A 19,266-nucleotide genomic window follows, 5' to 3' on the forward strand; every position below is an offset into this window, starting at 1 on the left:
CAGAATCTAATGATATTGCTACATTGGTATGTAAACTCTGGCATATCCATATTCAGTTTGGAAAACAAGCCATACATTCTCCTCAAATCTAGCTTGTGTAAAATGTGAATGTGGCCTATAGTTGTTATTTTTTAGTTAGTATATACATTTTTTCCGCTTTCAAAAAATATCTCAATTTAGTGGCATGGTCTACATTTGGGGACATCAATAAATATGGTAAATAATATGGAGGTTTTGTAAGGAAATGCAGTCATCACTTTAAAAAATCAAAACATCCAAGAGAAAAAATAAGCAACACTTGATTTAAGATATCAACCTTGCCATATGGTGTGTCAACATATTTTTCAGTTCTTCCTTCTAAAATTTCAGGATCATCCAGACCAGTTCCACCAATAATCCCAATCTAAGGAAAAAAAGAAAAAAAGATCATGTGGTTTGTCATAATACAATCTTAAGAAACAATTATTCATGATTCCTTTATCCCTCTTCAAGGCCTGTCCTCTTCTTCCATTGTTGAGTTCCTACCAGGTCCCTATTCTGAGGAAGAGCCTATAGCAGCCTTACTTCCCTTGTTAGCCCTTTAATTGACTTCCAGAATTCAAAACCATGCCTCTGTTGCTATCTTATCGCAGAACTTCCACAGTGCTTGGGGCTTCCTCATTCGGGAAAGTGCAGCTACCCACGAGGCCTTCTCAAGGCCCACCCCTTCTCTTCTTGCTGAGTTCATCCTGGGGCCTCCATTTTGTGGAGAGGCCCAAGCCAGCCTTCATTCCCTTCCCAGCCTTTTCCCATTATTGATTTCAAAACCATGCCCTCTTCCTTCATCTCTCCCTTCACCCCTCTCAATCCTGGTTTTCAGGTCCCTTTTTTTGTGTTGTTTCTTGTTAAAAGATAAGAACCTTGAGGGCAGAAGCTATCTTTCTTTTTGCTCATATGTGTATCCCCAGTACTTAGCACACAGTAATTATTTAATAAATACTTATTTCCTTACTTCCTTTAAACTTGTGAGTATGCTGCCATCTTCTCTCTATAACCACTGCTAAAGTTCAAGCCAATTGGAAGGACTGAAACTTTTAGGAAGACATTAGCCCAGGTATACTTTGGCACCTGCTTTTTTTTTTTTTTTTAATGTAACTATTGAGGTAAATGCCTACCCTATATACAGAATAAAGTAGCTAACTCAGAATTTGTTGCTAATGGTTTAATGAAATGAAATGAGGAAGTTTAAATTACTAGGAGAAAGGTACTTTTTATTCCCTTAAGATAGTAAACCTTCTTAGAAGAGTTCTGTTCTCTTCTTCCTCCACCTACTTAAGAGCTCAGTATTCCTTATACTTCAAGAATCAGTGAGTCCTGTGTCAATTCAGTATATCTCCCTCCAATGTAGAGCATAATCTGTCTTAGCTGTCTTCCTGAGTTGTGTGTCTTGCCTCCCCCCACCTCCAAAAAACAAACAAACAAAAAAACCCACTTCATGGTAAAATCTGCTGCTAAGCCTCTTCAAATTTTGCTACGTTGCTCCTAGCTGAGCCTATACTCAAAGACCTTCCAGCTTTGTAGAACCTGTCAGAGCTTCTATTCAACTGAGTTCAAGAACCCAGGGCCATCTCCATGGTATTAAATAAGGTATACATGGTATCCATAAGGTATTAAAGTAGTCTTTTTTAAAAGATTTTTCTTTCTTATTAGGAACTTTGTAAAAATTAACATGTAATTAACATGAATATCTCAATACACAAAAAAAAATAACAAAAAAAGGATTGTCTACAACAAAGTAAATGCCTGCTATGTTGGCTTAGCTTCCCACTCCTAACTACCGACAATTTGTTTCTTTTTTTTTCCCCAAATAATGCGATTACAACATGGTAGTGCCAGCATTACCCAGATTGCCTGAGTCCTCTTTAGAACTTCCTTGAACTCCAAAACTCAAATTTAAGTGTTTCATTGACATTCTTTTCTTCCCCCCTTTTTAAAGTTTCACTACTGTTCATCCTCAACACTCACTCCCCTTTAACCCCTCCCCCCAGTAACAAGTCAGTGAAGCAAAACAAATCCAGGTATTGGATGGGTTTGAAAATGTGTGTCTCTCCATCTCTAATCTACGGTAGTCATTTCAACTGTGTCCGACTCTTCATGACCCCATTTGGGGTTTTCTTGGCAAAGACACAGAAGTGGTTTGCCATTTCCTTCTCCAGCTCATTTTACAGATGAGGAAAACAGAAGCAAACAGGGTTAAGTGACTTACAGTCACAGGTATTAAGTGTCTGAAGCTGGATCTGAATTCAGGTCTTCCTGACTCCAGGCCTGGTGCTACATTCACTGTGCCATCTAGGTGCCCTACTCTACTACCCTTATGCAAAAAAGATGGAAAGCATGACCCAATAGTCTCCTGGAGTTGCAACTGGCCATTGCACTGATCATACTCCTTAAGTCTTTCACTGTTGTTTTTCTTTATGATGTAGTAGTCATATGAACTGTCTTCCTGGTTCTGCTCACATCACTGCATCAGTTCATAAAAATCCTCTCAGGTTTCTCTGAAACCATCCTTTTTCATCATTTGTTATGGCAAAATATTCTATTCCATTGCAGTCTGGCACACAACATTATAATTTTCCTTCTCTGTTGCCTTTGCATAAGTTATCTTTAATGCTTGGAATACTCTCTTTTCATCTCTGCCTCTGCTAGATTCCCTACCTTTCTTCAAAGCTCACCTCAAATATCTCCTACAAGAGAGCTTTACTGATGACTCCCCACCCCATTAAAACTGCTAATTACTCTTATCCCTGAAATAATTACCTTGTATTTACTTACAGGTATGCATGTTGCTTTCCTCAATAGAATAGAAAACTCCTGAAAAGACCACTTTGTTTGATTTTTGCATTCTCTAGTGCCTAAAATAGCACTCAGCATACATTGGGTACTTAATAAATGCTAACTGATTGATTTCTCATCCTGAAAAATTCTTTTCCTTATTTTCTCATACACCTTCTACAAAGAGCCATACAAAGTATAGGAGGCTTTCACTATATTATCTTGGAATGATGATGATGCCACTCCAAGTGTTATGAGAGTATTACTCATACATCTTCAGTTTGTGGTATGAGAATACCACATACATTTTCTTTCATTGTTACATGACTGGACCACTTCCTTTTCTGATCACATAAGCCCTTGGTATCGTATCACTTCCTGAACACAGGAAGTAGTCACAGGCAAAAGGCTATAACTTGTTCATGTTCCATTCACCTTATCACTTTTCCTTGCTTGTCTTTGGGTTATTTGAAGTTTTAATTGTTTTGGAGCCTTGGTGTCCAATGATTCACAGCCATTAAACACTGTCAGAAGAATATTGGTGTTTGAGGTAGGTTTTTGCAGCAGGCAGCAATTTGAAAACACTGCATGATTTCCCAAATGCAATCAGCCTGATTGCCTCCTGCAACTCTAGTACTGTACTAGTTCATTATTCCATTGCAAGCTTTTGTCCCAGATACACACTGCTCATCCAGCTACATGCCACAGCTTGGCCAATATGAATTTTCCACACTTTATTTTTTCTCAAGAACATTTTTAGTGTTCTAAGACTCAATGAATTATCAGCACCATATCATCTGTGAATAGGAGACCTTGGAGGACTTCATCATCAATGGTAGGCCTTGCTTCTTTTGGCCCTTAACTGGTGAACACTTTGGGTGAATACATATTAAGACTTCGCTTAATGCCAAATCAAATTTTTTTCTTTTTATTATGAAGATTACTGAGGAATAAAAACACCAACATTTCAACAAAGAACAAAAAAGCACTGAATGTGAGACTGTCTCTAACAGTTTATTTAAATGTATATAAAACTACCCTGTTTATGTCCCCTTCTGAACTCCACTGTTTTCTTCTGTGCATTTTATATTTTATTAATGTCATCTATTACTACCTGCCAAACTTATATCCTTCAAATAAGCTCCCTAACCCTATAACAAATAAGTATAGAATAGGAAGGCAACTCAATACATGGCCATGTCTGATCGTCATACTCTGCATCTCTGTCTGCATCAAATATCTGCCAAGAGACAGGAGGCATGCTTCATCATCAGTCTCCTAAAGTCATCATCTTAATGTCAATATTAATCAGATCATTGAATAACAATGATCTACACAGAAACATGTCATGGAATTGTGAATGATTTTGACATCTGTATGAGACACCCTGATTACTCAGTCAGATACTTTCTTGAAATTAAAACAAAACAAAGCAAAACACAATATTGTCTTATTTTCTCTACTTCTCAGCTCAGTTAGCTCTGTGGACAATAAGAATGTAACATGCTTCAGAAAAGATTACCTGTAAAAAAACCTTTGTGTTCCTTTCTCAGGTTTTTTCATCAAGGATAACCTTGATATATGCATAGATAATAGCCCTTTCAAGTTTGGAAAGCACAGTTTTCCTCACAATAGTAGGAGGTAATACTGATGCTATTATTCTCCTTTTACAAAAGAGAAAACTGAAGCTCTATCAGTTCACTAATCATATGGCCAGAGACTGTTACAGGTAGCATCAGGTCTTCCCAATTCAAGTCCAGGCCTCTTTCTACTGTGTCCCATCTTTTTTTTTTTTTTAAATAAGAATAAGAAAGCAGACATACAGACCAACAGTTACTGGTGTCTTCTCAGTTTTTTTTTTCTCCATATTCATAATCCAAGTTAAATAGACAGAATTCAATTCCTTCATTTTTCACATGAGAAAACTTCTATCCAGAGCGGTCGGGTCGGGTGACTTGCCCAAAGTCATATAGCTTATTAGTTACATGGGTAAGGTCAGAATTACAGACTAGGTCTCAAGGATCGCAGTACAATCCTCTTCCCAAGTTTTACCCTAAATAAATTTTTCCTAAAATTTTTTTGATAACTTCACTTTTAAAATTCATTAAATCTATCTTTACCTTCAAATTTCCTCAAAGCATTTTATAATCTTCCAAAGCTTTGCACAGGCACTTAATAAATATTGATGAATTGATTGATACAATATATATTGATCATTAACTACATGACCAACACTGTCATAGACATAGGATGTAAAAGAAAATGGTCCTCATGGAGAGGAATTAACACAGGGTACAATTAAACATCATCCCCAAAATAGTATAGCACCAAGTGCTGCTACAATGTACAAGGACTAAATGCAACCCACAGTGCAAGGAAATGAGATCTGAGCAGATATAAGTTGAGGAAAGCTTGTCATGATGGGATTTGAGAAGAGCATTTAAAGGTAAATAAAATTGGGATGAGCACAAAAGAAAAAGAAGAACAAAAAGAGAACCATCAAATTTGCCCTTTAAGACATCCTGGGGGGCACTAAGTATTGCAGGCATAGAGCACCAGCCCTGGAGTGAGGAGGACCTGAGTTCAAATCTGGCCTCAGACACATAACACTCACTGGTTGTGTGACTCTGGGCAAGTCACTTAACCCCAATTACCTCACCAAAAAAAAAAAAAAAAAAAAAAGACATCCTGGACATGAAGACTGTGTCTAAAAGTCTTTTTTATTTCATTTTTAGCACCCATAACCTGGTTTAGAAGAGTTCTGGAATCTTTCCATTGTTAAAAACATTTTAGAAGCAGATATAGGGTAGGGGGAGGGTCACTAGAATTTTGTGAAATTACTTTTTAACTTCAAAAGTGAATATTTATCAGGGGAAAAGAACTCTCAGTACCAATCTTGCACAACAAAAATAATGATGGTAGAAATAAAGAATGTCTAAAGTGAACCAACTAAAGCTTTTCAGAAGGACAAATTATAGAGGCTGTTGGCTTGGCCTTTTCACTAAGGAACTATGTGAACACAGGCAACCTCTCTGGACTTAATTCTCATTAGTAAAATGATGAGGTTAGTCTAGATCTGAGGTTTTTAAACTTTTTGGTGTCAAGGTCCCCTCTGGCAGTCTGGTGAAGCTTATGGATTTCTCAGAATGTTGTTTTTAAATGTATAAGATAAAATACATATGATTAGAAAGAAAACCAATTTGGTGAAATAGTTATCTCTCTTATGTATATCTGTGTCTATGCCTCTCCTCATTTTCCAGACTCCAGATTAAGAACTTCTGAACTAGATCATTTTTCAAGGTTCCTTTCCACATCTGAAATTCTACTATCTGTGACTGAAGCCATAAATTCTACCAGTTCTAATTTAACTCAGTGGCTACTACATTATAGAAAATTAAACTTAATCAAGCCCATCTCTTAAAAACAGACCGAATCTCTGCATGGCTTTGCTGGATGATCAGACTCCTAGTGCCCTTCAGGGCTGACACAGCTATTTCTTGCACTTTGGTGCCACCTTGTGGTACAGCCTTGGAAGCATAAATAAAATGTGTACAATTTAAAACCATGTAAAGTTCAAGTTATTAAAACATTTTTCAAAAGCCATAGAAATATTAACTAAGTAGAAAATGGAAGCCAAATCCATTATATGATAGATATATATTGCTCCTTTCACCTGTGTTGTTTATTGTTTTGCTCAGTCTTTAACTTGCTAAAGTCATTCATTTGTTAACATGTGAAGCACTATCCTAGGTGCTGGGGACACACAATAAACAAAAACTCAGTTCCTGCCCTTAAGGAGTTTACTTTCTAGTAGAATACAGATAGCACTTTGTAACCCTCATATCTCGACTATATTTTACCACATGGCACGGTTATTTTAAGTTCATGTCTTATTTGCCTCAGTAAGACATAAGCTCTGGTGGGGGCTATGCCTTCTTTGTAGAATTACAGGCTGTTAGAGCCAGAAGGGGCCTTAGAAACCATCTAGCCCAATCCCCTCATTTTAGAAATGAAGGGAAGATGGGTAAAGTGGCTTTCAAAGTCAAATCAGAGGTACAGCTGGGATTACAATCTGAGTCACCTGTCTCCAAGTCTAATTATAATAAATGACATTTCTATAACATTTTTATGCTTGCCAAACAATTTACATACATTCCCAATTGAACCTTACAATACCACTGTAAGGGTGACAGATAACACAGGTACTATTACCGCCATTATGCAGACACCTGAAACTCTGAAAGTCTAATATGCCAATAGTCACACTGAAGTTTGATGTGAGGATGTGAGGGAAAACATTAGTTCCTACTCAGATCTTCATGACTCAAAACTTCTCATTCTATCCCACTATACTGTCTCCCTGTGCTTGGTGCCCACTCCAAAATTTCTGTACACAGAATGTGCTTAACTAATATTTGCTGACTGAAATATTTTATTTCGCTAATCATTTCCCATGAAAATATATCTTTTTTTAAAAAAAAGTTTTATTAGAAGCTTAATATCAACACAACTAAGAAAATTTCCCAAGTAACTTACATTTAAATGAACCTCAATGTCTAAGGTTCTCTGATGTACTTATCCAGCCCTAATCTCTCTCCATAATTTCTAGACTCACACCTATAGTTCATCTCAACTGAATTCCCTGTACATCTTAAATTCAACATGTCTTCCCCACAAAAAAATTTCCCCCTTTCTAAACTTCTCCCCTACTGTTGAAGAGCACCATGATCTTCCCACTTACCCAGGCTCTAAATTTAAGTGTCATCCCGGTCTCTTCACAATCTGTTGCCAAGTCAGCCAGTAAATAAACATTTATTACTATGTGCTGGGCACTGTGCTAAGCACTTGGGGATACAGAAAGTGGCAAAAGACAGTACTTGCTCTCAAGAAGCTCACAGTCTAATGGCAAGGCAGAGAAAATAAGCATGTAAATATGTACAAATAAGGTATATACAGGATAAACAGTCCTGTCACTTTTACCTTCATAATATCTCTTGAATATGCCCTCTTATCTCTTTGACACTGCCACCATCTTAGTGCATGCTTTAACCCCTCACACCTAGACTACAACAATAGCCCGCTGTTTTGTCTCCTTGTTTCAAGTCTCTCCATACTCCAGTTCACCTTCCAGTCAGAAGCTAATAAACATTTATTGTTTATACTATATTCCTGGCACTGTGCTAAGTATTGTGGAAACAAAAATTGGCAAAAGATAGACATTACCCTCAAGGAGCTTACAGTCTAATGGGGGAGACAATATGTAAACAATTATGTTCATCCAAGCTATACACAAAATAAATAGAAAAAAAAACTAAAAGAAAGAAGGTACTACAATTAAGAAGACGTTAGGAATTAAATGTGAGTCTTCCTGAAAAAGATGGGATTTTAGTTGAGACTTAAGGAAACCACATAAGCCAATAGGCAGAGATGAGAGAGCATTTCAGGCACGGGGGACAGCCAGAAAAAAAAACGCTCAGTGTCTTATTCATGGAACAGCGAAGAGGCCAGTGTCACTGAATCAAAGAGTACATGTAAGGTTATAAGATGACTGGAAAGGTAGGAAAGGGCTAGGTTATAAAGGGTGTTGAATACCAAACAGAGGATTTTGTATTTGATCCTGAAGGTGATGGGGAGCCATTGGAATTTTATTAAGTAGGGAAGTGGACCTGCACTTTAGGAAGATCACTTTGGTGGCTGAATAAAGGATGGATCAGAGTGAAAAGAGACTTGAGGCAGGCAGATTCACCAGTAGGCTACTGACATAGTCCATGTGTGAGGTGATAAGGGTCTGTACTACAGTAATATTGGTGTCAGACAAGAGAAGAGAGGCTGTTAGAGATATTGTGAAATTCACAGGCCTTGGCAATAGATTGATTGTAGGGGTGGTGGTGGTCATGGGGGTGGTGGTGAAAGTGAATAGTTGAGGATGACATCTAGGGTTGTGAGCCTAAGGGACTGGGAGGATAGTGTTGTCTCCTTTGATAAAGGGAAGTCAGAAGCGGGGAGGATTTAGGGGAAAAGATAATGAGTTCAGTTTTGGACATGTTGGACATGTTAAAATGTCTACTGCGCATTCAGTTGGAGATGTTTGAAAGAAAATTGGAGATGCAGGATTGGAAGTTAGCAGAGAGGCTGGGGCAGAACAGGAAGATTTGAGTATCATCAGTATAGAGATGGTAATTAAATCCATAGGAGCTGATGAGATCAAGTGAAGCAGTATATTAGGAAGTGAGAGGAGTGCCCAGATCAGAACCCTATAGGACACCTATGGGTAGAAAGCTTGAACTGGATGAGGATTCAGTAAAAGGGACTGAGGAGTAGTCTGGTAGACAGGAGAACCAGGAAAGAAAACCAGGTGTCCTGAAAACTTAAAAGAAAGAGTATCAGGAAGAGGATTATTAGTAGTGTCAAAGGTTACAGAGAGGTCAAGGAGAATGAGGATTGAGAAGAGATCATTGGATTTGGTAACTAGACATCACTGGTGATTTTTGAAAGAGCAGTTTTAGTGGAATGATAAGGATGGAAACTGGATTGTTAGGGAAGAAGAGAATGAGAAGAGAGAAAATGGAGGCATCTCTATCATAGATGGTCTTTTGGGGGAATTTAGCCACAAAGGGCAGAAGAGCTTCAGGATCAGAGTCCTCTAGCTATCAAATTAATCATCCTATAAATCCAGATCTGGCTATGTCACCCTTCTCTCTCCACCTCTTTACCTCTATTTGATAAACTCCAGTGGTTCTCAGATCACCCTTATGATCAAATATAAAACCCTCAGTTGGGCATCCAAAGCCCTTTGTAACCTGCCCCTCACTTCTTTCTAGTCTTCTTACATCTTATATCCCTTCACATACTCTTCATTGCCACTAACCTCCTAAATGTTCCTTATACAAAATACTCCCATCCCCACACTCCAAACATTTTTACTGACTCCCTCATGCCTAAAATACTCTCCTTTCTCATCTCTACCTCCTGATTCCCTTCAAGTCCCAACTAAAATCCCACCTTTGGTGAGAATCCATTTGTGACTCCCCTTAATGCTACTGTATTCCCTCTACTGATCATCTCAAAATTATCCTGTATATATCGTTTGTGCCTAGCTGTTTGCATGTTATCTCCCCCACTAATTAGATTGTGAGCTCCTGGAGGTAACAACTAACTTTTGCCTTTCTTTGTGCCTGGAACAGTGTCTGGCACATAGTCAGTAATTAATAAATGCTTTATCTACTACTAGAGAGGTCGAACATTCTTTCAAGTAATCACCAATAATGTGTTTCTTCCAAAAGCAATACTGTTATACAGCAACCATGTTCATTTCTTAGCTGTGATTTGTACTTCTTCCTAGCATGAAGTGCTTTAGACATCCACACTGGTGGTAACTTATCACCATAGGCCTAAGTAAGCAGGGTCCTCAACTAATCAAAAGATTTTGTCTACACTTGACTTTTGACAGAGGAAAATGACAAGAAAATAAGTAAAACTAAGCAACTACCAAGCTTTAATAATATCAAGGGGCCAATCTATCTCCAATTCAACCTCCTACAGTTACAGAATACAGAATAAGTAACTAGCAGTCCAAATGATCAACCCATGAAAATGTACAAAAACATTTAAGAAAGATTTTCATCAACAAAATCAGAAGCAGAAAGGGCTTGTGGTTAATTTAAGAGTTAACCAGAAAATTCACTAGTAGAACTAATTCAGGTTAATAGGTTTCCTACGCTTGCAAAGCTAGGAACAGAGTCAATGACTATATAACATAATGAATCTAACTAATGAAAACTTCAAAGGGTGGCAATAACCATTGAAATGGAATATTAAAGTAAATGAAATTGCTTTTGTATACAGTATATAAGCTAGTGGCCCCTCCTTGTACCTATAGCAGACTCCAATCAGAGGCAGCTACAATTTTTACTTAGATGTTTTCTCTTTTTTATAGGAATAAAAATAAAGTTCCTCCTAGAAACATGAGCACAAAGGAATAAAACTGCATGTCCCCTGTCTCAATATGATTTCAAAAGAGAGAATGTAACATGGTATACAAATAATAATATGGCATATTTATTAATCCTCATAAAAAATAATTGAAGTATTAAATTAAATTGAAGTATTACAGACACTGTCAGAGAAGATGCAAGATACTGAAGTGACTCTTGAGATTGCAAGACAGCTGATGTGAAAAGATTTATGCTAACTTCTTTCATTTTCATTGACCCTTAATATCCAAAGAGCAGGATGGGGATGGAGCAAAAATCTGGCTCATTCAGGATTCTGATGAGGTATATCAGCAAATAAATTCCCATTCTTCTGGGGAAAGAGGAAAATTAAAATAGGCGAATGTAAGGTATTTACTCATATGTTATAGAAGTGGGTCTACCAATCTAAGAAATGTCTTCCCCAGATAAGATTCATTTTAATCATAGCCCAATAGGTTATTAAGATGAAATTATGTTAAATCCAATCCAATCCTGTCAACGTCAGTATTATCATAGTACTAGTATAAAGGCCCATTTTCTTTTTTGCCTACCAAAAGCTGTAGACAAATGAGGTTAGGGATAGAGACTAGACCTACAATCACTGATTATAGGGAATATTCCAACAAGTAAACTTTCTCTATTAAGATAGGTTGGCACCTTCTCTGAAACTTCCTCTTAGAAAGGGCTGAGAGATTAAGTGACTTGCTTGGGGTCACAAAGTTAGTATGTATCAGAGGAGGGACTTTCAGCTGGTCTCTATCCACTATGGCAGACTGCCGCTCAGTCAAATGAGATCTATGAAAATTATTCCTTTTCGAAGTTGGTACAATATCACATTAAAAAGTGTTGTAAAAGTTTCTAAATGCAAGAGTAACAGCAGAAGTCAAATAGGTTTGATCCTCCTGACGGCAATGATTATTAATAAAGTTAAAAGTTTGTGGTGGCAAAGAATTGGAAACTGAAGAGATGCCCATCAATTGTGGAATAGCTCAAGAAGTTGTGGTATATGGATGTAATAGAATACTACTGTGCTATAAGAAATGATGAGTAGGCAGATTTCAGAAAACCTGGAAAGGCCTGCATGAACTGATACAAAGTGAAGTGAGCAGAACCATGAGAACACCATACGCAGTATCAGCAACACTGTGTGATGATCAACTATGAATAACTTAGCTCTTCTCAACAATACAATGATCCCAGACAATTCCAAAGGACTCAGGGTGGAAAATGCTGTCCACATCCAAAGAACTGATAAAGTCTGATTGGAGATTCAAGCACACTATTTTCACTTTCTTAATCTTTTCATGTTTCTTTTCTTTTGACCTGTTTTTTCTTTTACAACATGACTAATAAGGAAATATGTTTTACTTGATTGCACATACATAACCTATATAAAGTTGTTTACCATCTTAAGAAGGGGGTGGTGAGAGGGAGGAAGAAAATTTGGAACTCAAAATTTAAAAAAAATAAACAAATGTTAAAAATTGTCTTTACATGTAATTGGGAAAAAAAATGAAATAGAATTAACTTTAATGTGCTCAAGAATCTGGCCAGTGTAAATTATGAGACTGGGAACTAGTATAGCTGACTAGCCTAGATGAAAAGGTAGCATTCAGCTTCCATAATGTAGATAAAGAGTTTCCAATACAATTTGCTTTGCATTTTCAACTCTTATTTGGCTATAAGAAGGAAGGAAATAAGCATTTATTAAATATCTACTACGTCCCAGGCATTGTGCTAAACACTTTACAAATATGTCATTTGATACTCATGACAACCTTGGAAGGTAGGTACTATTATCCCTTATTTTTCAGTTGAGGAAACTGAGGCAGACAAAGGTTAAGTGACTTGTCTAGGGATCACAGAGTATTTTAGCAGGGAACTGAACTGAGGTCTTCCTGACTTCAGGCCCTGTGCTATATCCATTCTACCACCTAGCCACCCAGCTGCAGCAAAGCAAGGAAGAGATAAATGATCAGTAAGCAGAGTGGTTAGTTAGTCAGTGGTACTCACAAAGCATACTAACTAGCTGTGTAACCTTGATCAAGTCACTTAACCTTGTTTGCCTGAGTTTCCTCATCTAGAAAATGAACTGGAGAAAGAAATGGCAAACCACTCCAGTATCTTTAAAAGAGCCAAGAAAACCTCAAATGGTTTAAAAAAAAAAGTCAGACACAACGGAAATGACTTAACAACTTACAAAGTCATTGACTAGGATTCAGTTAGTAAAGTACAAGGGACTGTACTAGACTCTGGCTATACTAAGGCAAAAATGAAAAAAGTTCCTGCCCTCAAGTAGCTTACAGTCTATTGGGGGGGGCAGTGTGTGCTTGTAAACAAGATAATCTAAGGAGAAAAAGAATACTCGTTTTAAGTAAGGGAATCAGGAAAGGTTTTCCAAAGGAAGTGGTCCTTGAGCTGAGTTCTGAGAAAGCTAAGGATCCAAGAGATGGGGGTGAAAATGTAGTGGAATCCAGGTATGGTGGGAGGAGGGGAACAGTCTGGGCAAAGATCCAAAGGCAGGAGATTAAATTCCAAATTTAGAAAACAGACATTAGGCAATTTGGCTGGAACATGGAATACATGAATAGGAGTTGAACATGTATGGTAAGGGGAGCCAGACAGTGAGTTTGTATTTCATCCTAGGGACAAAAGGGAGCCACTTCGGTTTCTTAAGCAGGGAAAGACATAGTCAGACCTGTAGTTTACGACAATTATTTTGGCAGCCATAAGGAAGATGGATTAGACAGAGTGACTAGAAAGATGACAGTGCCTTCAAAAGAAATAAGAAAGTTTTGAAGAATAATAGGTTCATGGAGGGAAGGTAAGTTCAGTTTTGGATATCTTTAATTTGAGATGTGTTTAAGTCATCCAGGTAGAAATGTCTAGAAAGTAGCTGTTGATCTTAGTTCCTGACTAGAAGTCAGGAGGGCAACTGGGGCTAGAGTTTTAGGTTTGGGAGTGTCAGGATATTAGGAAACACCCTGTTTTCCAGAGCTAAGCAAGCTGGGTTCTAAGCTAGGCATAATAACAATCCTTTGCACTCACTCTCTGGCAAAATCACATAATTATCTTATTGTTTTGACCAGCACCAGGTGTCTCCAAGTTCTGACAAGCACCCAACAAGTACCCATGTTCCGGTCATGAAGCCCTGCTATGAATCAAACTTTCTCATTGTTGCTATTACCCCTCATTGTCAGAATTACAACTCACTACATAGCCACAGTATTGAGATCTCATATTGCCTCAGGCCCCCCTCCCCACTAGGGGCGGGGCCTCAGCACATGTGTCTAGATTCTCTTTGCTGGCAAGTCCTTTTCCTCACTTTGAAAGTAAACTTGTTTGATTCCTCACTCTGTCTTTAGCCTGCTCTGTTTGGCTCTAGTCATCCACAGATTACAGCCCATGTGACAGGGGCATCAGCATAAGGATAATCATTCAGCTGGTAAGCATTTATTAAGTATCTACTGAATGCCAGACACTGTGCAATATGTGGCACATAGTAGGCCCTTCACGAATGTTTATTGGGGATATAAAGAAAGGCAAAAGACAGTCTTTGCCCTCAAGGAGCTCACAATTTGGGAAACAATATTCAAATAAGGCCCTAGAATTAAGGAGAGTTCAGAAGGCTTCTTTAGAAGTTGAGCTTTTATCTGGGACTTGACAGCTGTAGACATGAGGAAGACCATTCTAGGCATGAGAGACAGTAGTCAAGAGATTGAACTGTCTTGTGAAAGGAATAACAAGGAGGTCAGTGTCACTGGATAGAATTACTAATCCAATTACTATTACTACATTGTGGGGGGTGGGGGAAGATATGAAGAGCTTTGGACCAAAAAAAAAAAAGCTTTGATCCTGAAGGTTATAGGGAGCCATCAGAGGTTACTGAATGGTGGGGAGAGAGGTAGCATGATCAGACAGTTTTAGGAAAACTATTTTGGCAGCTGAATGGAAGATGGAATGGAATAGGAGGAAACTTGAGGCAGGCAGACCCACCAGCAGGCTATTATAATAGTCCAGGCATTAAGAGACAGAGGGTCTACACTAGGGTGGTGGTAGTGGCAGAGGAAAGAAGGGGGTGTATTTGAAATGTTACAAATGGGAAATCTACAGGCCTTCGCAATTGATTAAATATGGAAGGTAATATGAGGAGTCAAGGATGGCAAGTAGGTTTTGAACCTAGGAGACTGGGAGTATGGTAGTGTCATATGGTGGAAGAGGGGTGGGTGTAGGAGGAAAGAAAATGAGTCCACTTTTGGCCATGTTAAGTTTAAGATTATCTACTGGACATCCCAGTTTGAGGTATCTAATGTGTAGTTGTAGATATTAGCCTGGAGGTCAGCAGAGAGGTTTGAGTTAGATAAGAAGATCTGAAAATTATCAGCACACTGGGGCAGCTAGGTGGCACAGCAGATAGAGCACCAGCCCTGGAGTCAGGAGAGCCTCTCAGGCCTCAGACCAGAGGCTTAACACTTACTAGCTGTGTGACCCCAGGCAAGTCACTTAATTTGCCTAAAAAAAAAAAAAAAAATCAGCACAGAAATGATAATTGAATCCATGAGAGCTGATGAAATCACTAGGTCTCAATAGTAAATGAATTCACGGGAAGTGATGAGAAAACTAAGAGATAGAAAAGGGAGCCTAGGATACAGTCTTCAGGTTCACCTATGGTTAGGGAGTGGGACTGAAACAGTGGGATATGAACAGATCCAGCAAAGAAACCTGAGGAGGAAGAGTCTGATAGGTAGGAAAAATAAAAAAAAAATGCATTGCTAGGTAAAATAAGGGAGAAAAGTATGCAGGAGAAGGAATGTGGTTAAAAGCATCAAAAGTTTCAGAGAAGTCAATGAGGATGAGAACTGGGAAAAGGTCATCAGATTGAGCAATTAAGAGATCCTTGGTATCCTTGGAGAGGACATTAGTTAAGTGTGGAGGTCAGATGCCAGATTTTAAGTGTTTGAGAAATGAACAGCTGGTGATGAAGTGCAGGCAGATGGCTTCTTGGGGGGAAGTTTGGCAGTGAAAGGGAAAGCTATACAGGATAGAGGATAGCTTCAGAGGTCAAGGAAGAACTGGGTATGTTTGCATACAGCAGTGAAGGATCCAGTAGACAGGAGAGAATCATTTACAAGCATCTATTATACACTAAACACTGCTTAGGTACTGAGAATATAAAGACAAAAAAATGAAGCAAAGCTTGCTCATTAGATGATCAAAGAGTTAAACTCTGTGTGTGTGTGTGTGTGTGTGTGTGAGTGTGTGGGAATTAAGAGGGCTATCTCTTCATTAATAACTGATGCAAAGGAATAGAGAATGAGATAACAGTTGGGTTTTTTTAAGTGTAAAACAAGGATCTTCTGACCAATGACCTTAATTTTTTTTTAATTTATATATATATTTTTAGTGAGGCAATCAGAGTTAAGTGACTTGCCCAAGGTCACACAGCTAGTATGTGTCACGTGTTTGGTCTGAGGCCGCATTTGAACTCAGGTCCCCCTGACTTCAGGGCTGGTGCTCTATCCACTGCACCACCTAGCTGTCCCTAATTTTTTCAATAAAGTAGGAGAGGAGGTACTCTGCTGAAAGGGGCATTGACATAGTGCATTCGAGGGAGCATAGTGATTTACACATATTCTCTCATTTTAACCTCACAACAAAATTCGTGAGATAGATACTGTAATCCCTACTCTCTCTCAATTTAAATATAAGGACACTGAGGCTCAGAAAGGTAAAACTACTTGCTCATTGTTACACAGGTAGTAAGAGACAGGTATGATTCCAGGTCTTCCTGGAATTCCAGGTCTAGCACTATATATTACATACTTCAGGTCCATCCACTATGCCAAGTGGTTGGAATGGCTATGGGAAAAATAACAAAGATAATAAAGGAATAAATATTACACGAGTGAGGGCCTAGTTGAGATTAGATAACATGAATTAGTAGTGTACCCAGTGTTGTGTCTTTCTCCAATGTGAATTCTGCAGTACTCAAGTGAGAATGGAGACAGCAAGAAGGTGGTTGGGGTAACAGCCCTTAAAACTCAAAAGGATTAAACCTCTACTAAGACTTTTGGGGCCATCTGAATACAGCTGAATTAGTTAACTATATGGTCAAGATTGAGAAGGGAGGTTAAGAGTGGTCAGAGGAGTGTCAGACAGACTAGAAAAATAGGTTTAGTAATTTAGGCAGTGGGAAAAATGGAAGGATATTAAGGCTGTAAACAGAGAAAGGAATTTCAAAATTCTGGATCATGGAAGTAGAACAGTTATTGGAGATGGTAAAATGAAGAACAGATGTGACAATCCCTGAATATGTCTGAGGTAGAATGGAATAAAGGGCATGAGAGCTGAGGGAAATAGTGGGTTCCTAGTTTTTCAAAGGGGAAATCAATGTGTTCACTGGGCCCCCTAAGCATGAGGACAGGGGTTTCAGTAAGAAGAAGACTGGTGAGCAAGGTCCTGAATTCCTAGGAAATGAAGGTCGAATACCTGGGAGCCAGTACAGGACTGCAACAAAAATGTGGATATAGTGAGAGGGGAAGGGAAACCAGAGAGTAAAACGTAAGTGAAGGAATACCACTGTATATGGATTGGCTGTAGTGAATAGGAATTAAATAAATTAAGTTCTTTCGAAAAAAAAAATGAAAATTTTCCAGAATAAAGTGTTGGCAAGTCATTTTCAGTTGAAGGACATTAACTATGCTCTTGGTTAATAATAAACAGAATCCCACATGACTTTTTTTAATTTAAAAAATATGCAGTGTAATTCTCCACTCTTTAATGATACCATCAGAGGAATAAATGTCTAAAAGCCCTAGGGAAGAGATTTACACTCCGCCAAAGATCGTTTACCTTCTCGGTTGCCAAAACTTCCCACTACACAATAACACAGTTTGCAAGTGATCGAAGTGCAAGACCAAAAAAAAAAATTCTATCTTTCAGGGTTGCCAAACAAACACTCTTCTAAGCCAGACTATCTCACGGCAGTATCTGGCCTAGAGGAAGAGACTTGAATGCAAAAAGCCTCTTTATTGAGAGAACTTAAAAAAAAAAAAAAAAAAAAAAAAGGCATTTTAACTTCAGTCATATATCACACATTTCACGTAGCTGCAGGCACTGGGCTCTCCAAATCTAAAAGTTTGGGTGGGACGCTACATGACTGGCAGTCCCCTGTATTTTCAGCCTGCAAAGTAAATCTGAACAGGACTACCCACGTGTGCACACGTGGGGCGGAAAAGAGTAGCTGAGAAAAGGAGGAAGGAAGCAACTGTAACTTATCCAGCAGGGCAAAAGCTGTGTGTCAGATATTACAAGATCCGCTCCAGCGATGCTTTTTTTTTGATATGTAGAATGGGAGAGAGGCTGTAGAACAGACGACCTCTAAGACCCCTTGGTGCTCTAGATCTTGGAAACTACAAATCCTCCCTCTCCAACCCATGCCCACCCCACAAACCCCAGGCCACACTCACTGCAATCCGTAACAAAAGGGTGAATAGGAGGGGCCCATTCCTGACTCCCGCTCATGCCAGGGGGGCCCATTCCTGACTCCCGCTCATGCCAGGAGTCCAGGCCCGGGTGTGGACTGCTGCAGAGGTGCCCCCGAAGCAGGGCAGCTTCTTCGGCAAGCGTGGTCCACTAGTGCAGAAGGGGAGATGGAGGATCTAGCTTCCCCTCTCCCCAGGATAGTTCACGTCGGTCTCCCAGGGGTGCATGGAGAGGTCGCCCAGGGGTCTCAATCCCACCTCCTCTGCTGGGCTTCTCCCTCTTTCTTGGAGTTTAGGTTACAGCCTCCAGCTTCTTACTTACCTTCACAGGAGGGGCGGCAGCTGCAGAGGCCATGTTTGCAGAAGAGCTGGGCGGGAGAGAGCAGGGTACGCACGAAACATACAGATAGATCGCAGACTACAGGCCAGGTTCCGACGCCGCCAGAGGCTAAGGGAGGAGCAGAGCAGAGACCGCCAGAGAGGGTTCTGGCCCCTCCTCTTTCTTGCCCGGAGTTGAATTGGTTGGTTGAGTGGGATCCCACCCTCTCCAGCCATTGTCCCCACCCCTCCTCGGAACCATTGTTCCTGCTTCCCATCCCCCCACCCACCAGTTTTTTGCATTTAAATTTAAAATTTTTAACAGACCCTTTTCTGTGTGCTCTTCCACTATATTTCTGCGATCTCAAATCGTTAAAGCAGAAAGCTGTCCCAGGAAAGGTTTTCCCAGTTAAGACCTAGTGAGTCCTGCAACCAAGCCTCTCTTTACTTCCTCCCTTCCATCCTGTGCAAGAGAAGCCGCGGGTCAATTAATCAATCATTCTTTACTAAAGCACCTACTGGGATACAAAAAGAAGCAAAATTCAATTCAAATCAATAAACATTTATCAAGTCCCTACTATGTTCTAGGTACCGTTCTAATCGCTTGGGATAACAAAAAGAGGCAAAAGATAGTCCCTCCCTTCAAGAAGCTTATAGTCACATGCAAACAAATACATACA

General features: G+C 39.2%; 1 protein-coding gene across 1 annotated transcript in view; it reads right to left on the reverse strand.

The window, feature by feature from the left end:
• Positions 1-18,738, reverse strand: part of MTAP (methylthioadenosine phosphorylase) — a 64,998-nt gene extending 46,260 nt beyond the window's left edge. Inside the window, exons 1-2 of the mRNA XM_027839061.1 lie at positions 18,591-18,738; positions 317-403 (exon numbers count right to left, since the gene is read on the reverse strand). Coding sequence (XP_027694862.1) covers positions 317-403; positions 18,591-18,623 — 120 coding nt within the window. The 5' untranslated portion in view covers positions 18,624-18,738. The remainder of the gene's footprint in view (positions 1-316; positions 404-18,590) is intronic.
• Between the last annotated feature and the right edge of the window lie 528 nt (positions 18,739-19,266).

The sequence above is a fragment of the Vombatus ursinus genome, unplaced genomic scaffold, assembly GCF_900497805.2.
Source record: "Vombatus ursinus unplaced genomic scaffold, bare-nosed wombat genome assembly UNPS02014832.1, whole genome shotgun sequence".
Classification (NCBI taxonomy): Eukaryota; Metazoa; Chordata; class Mammalia; order Diprotodontia; family Vombatidae; genus Vombatus; species Vombatus ursinus.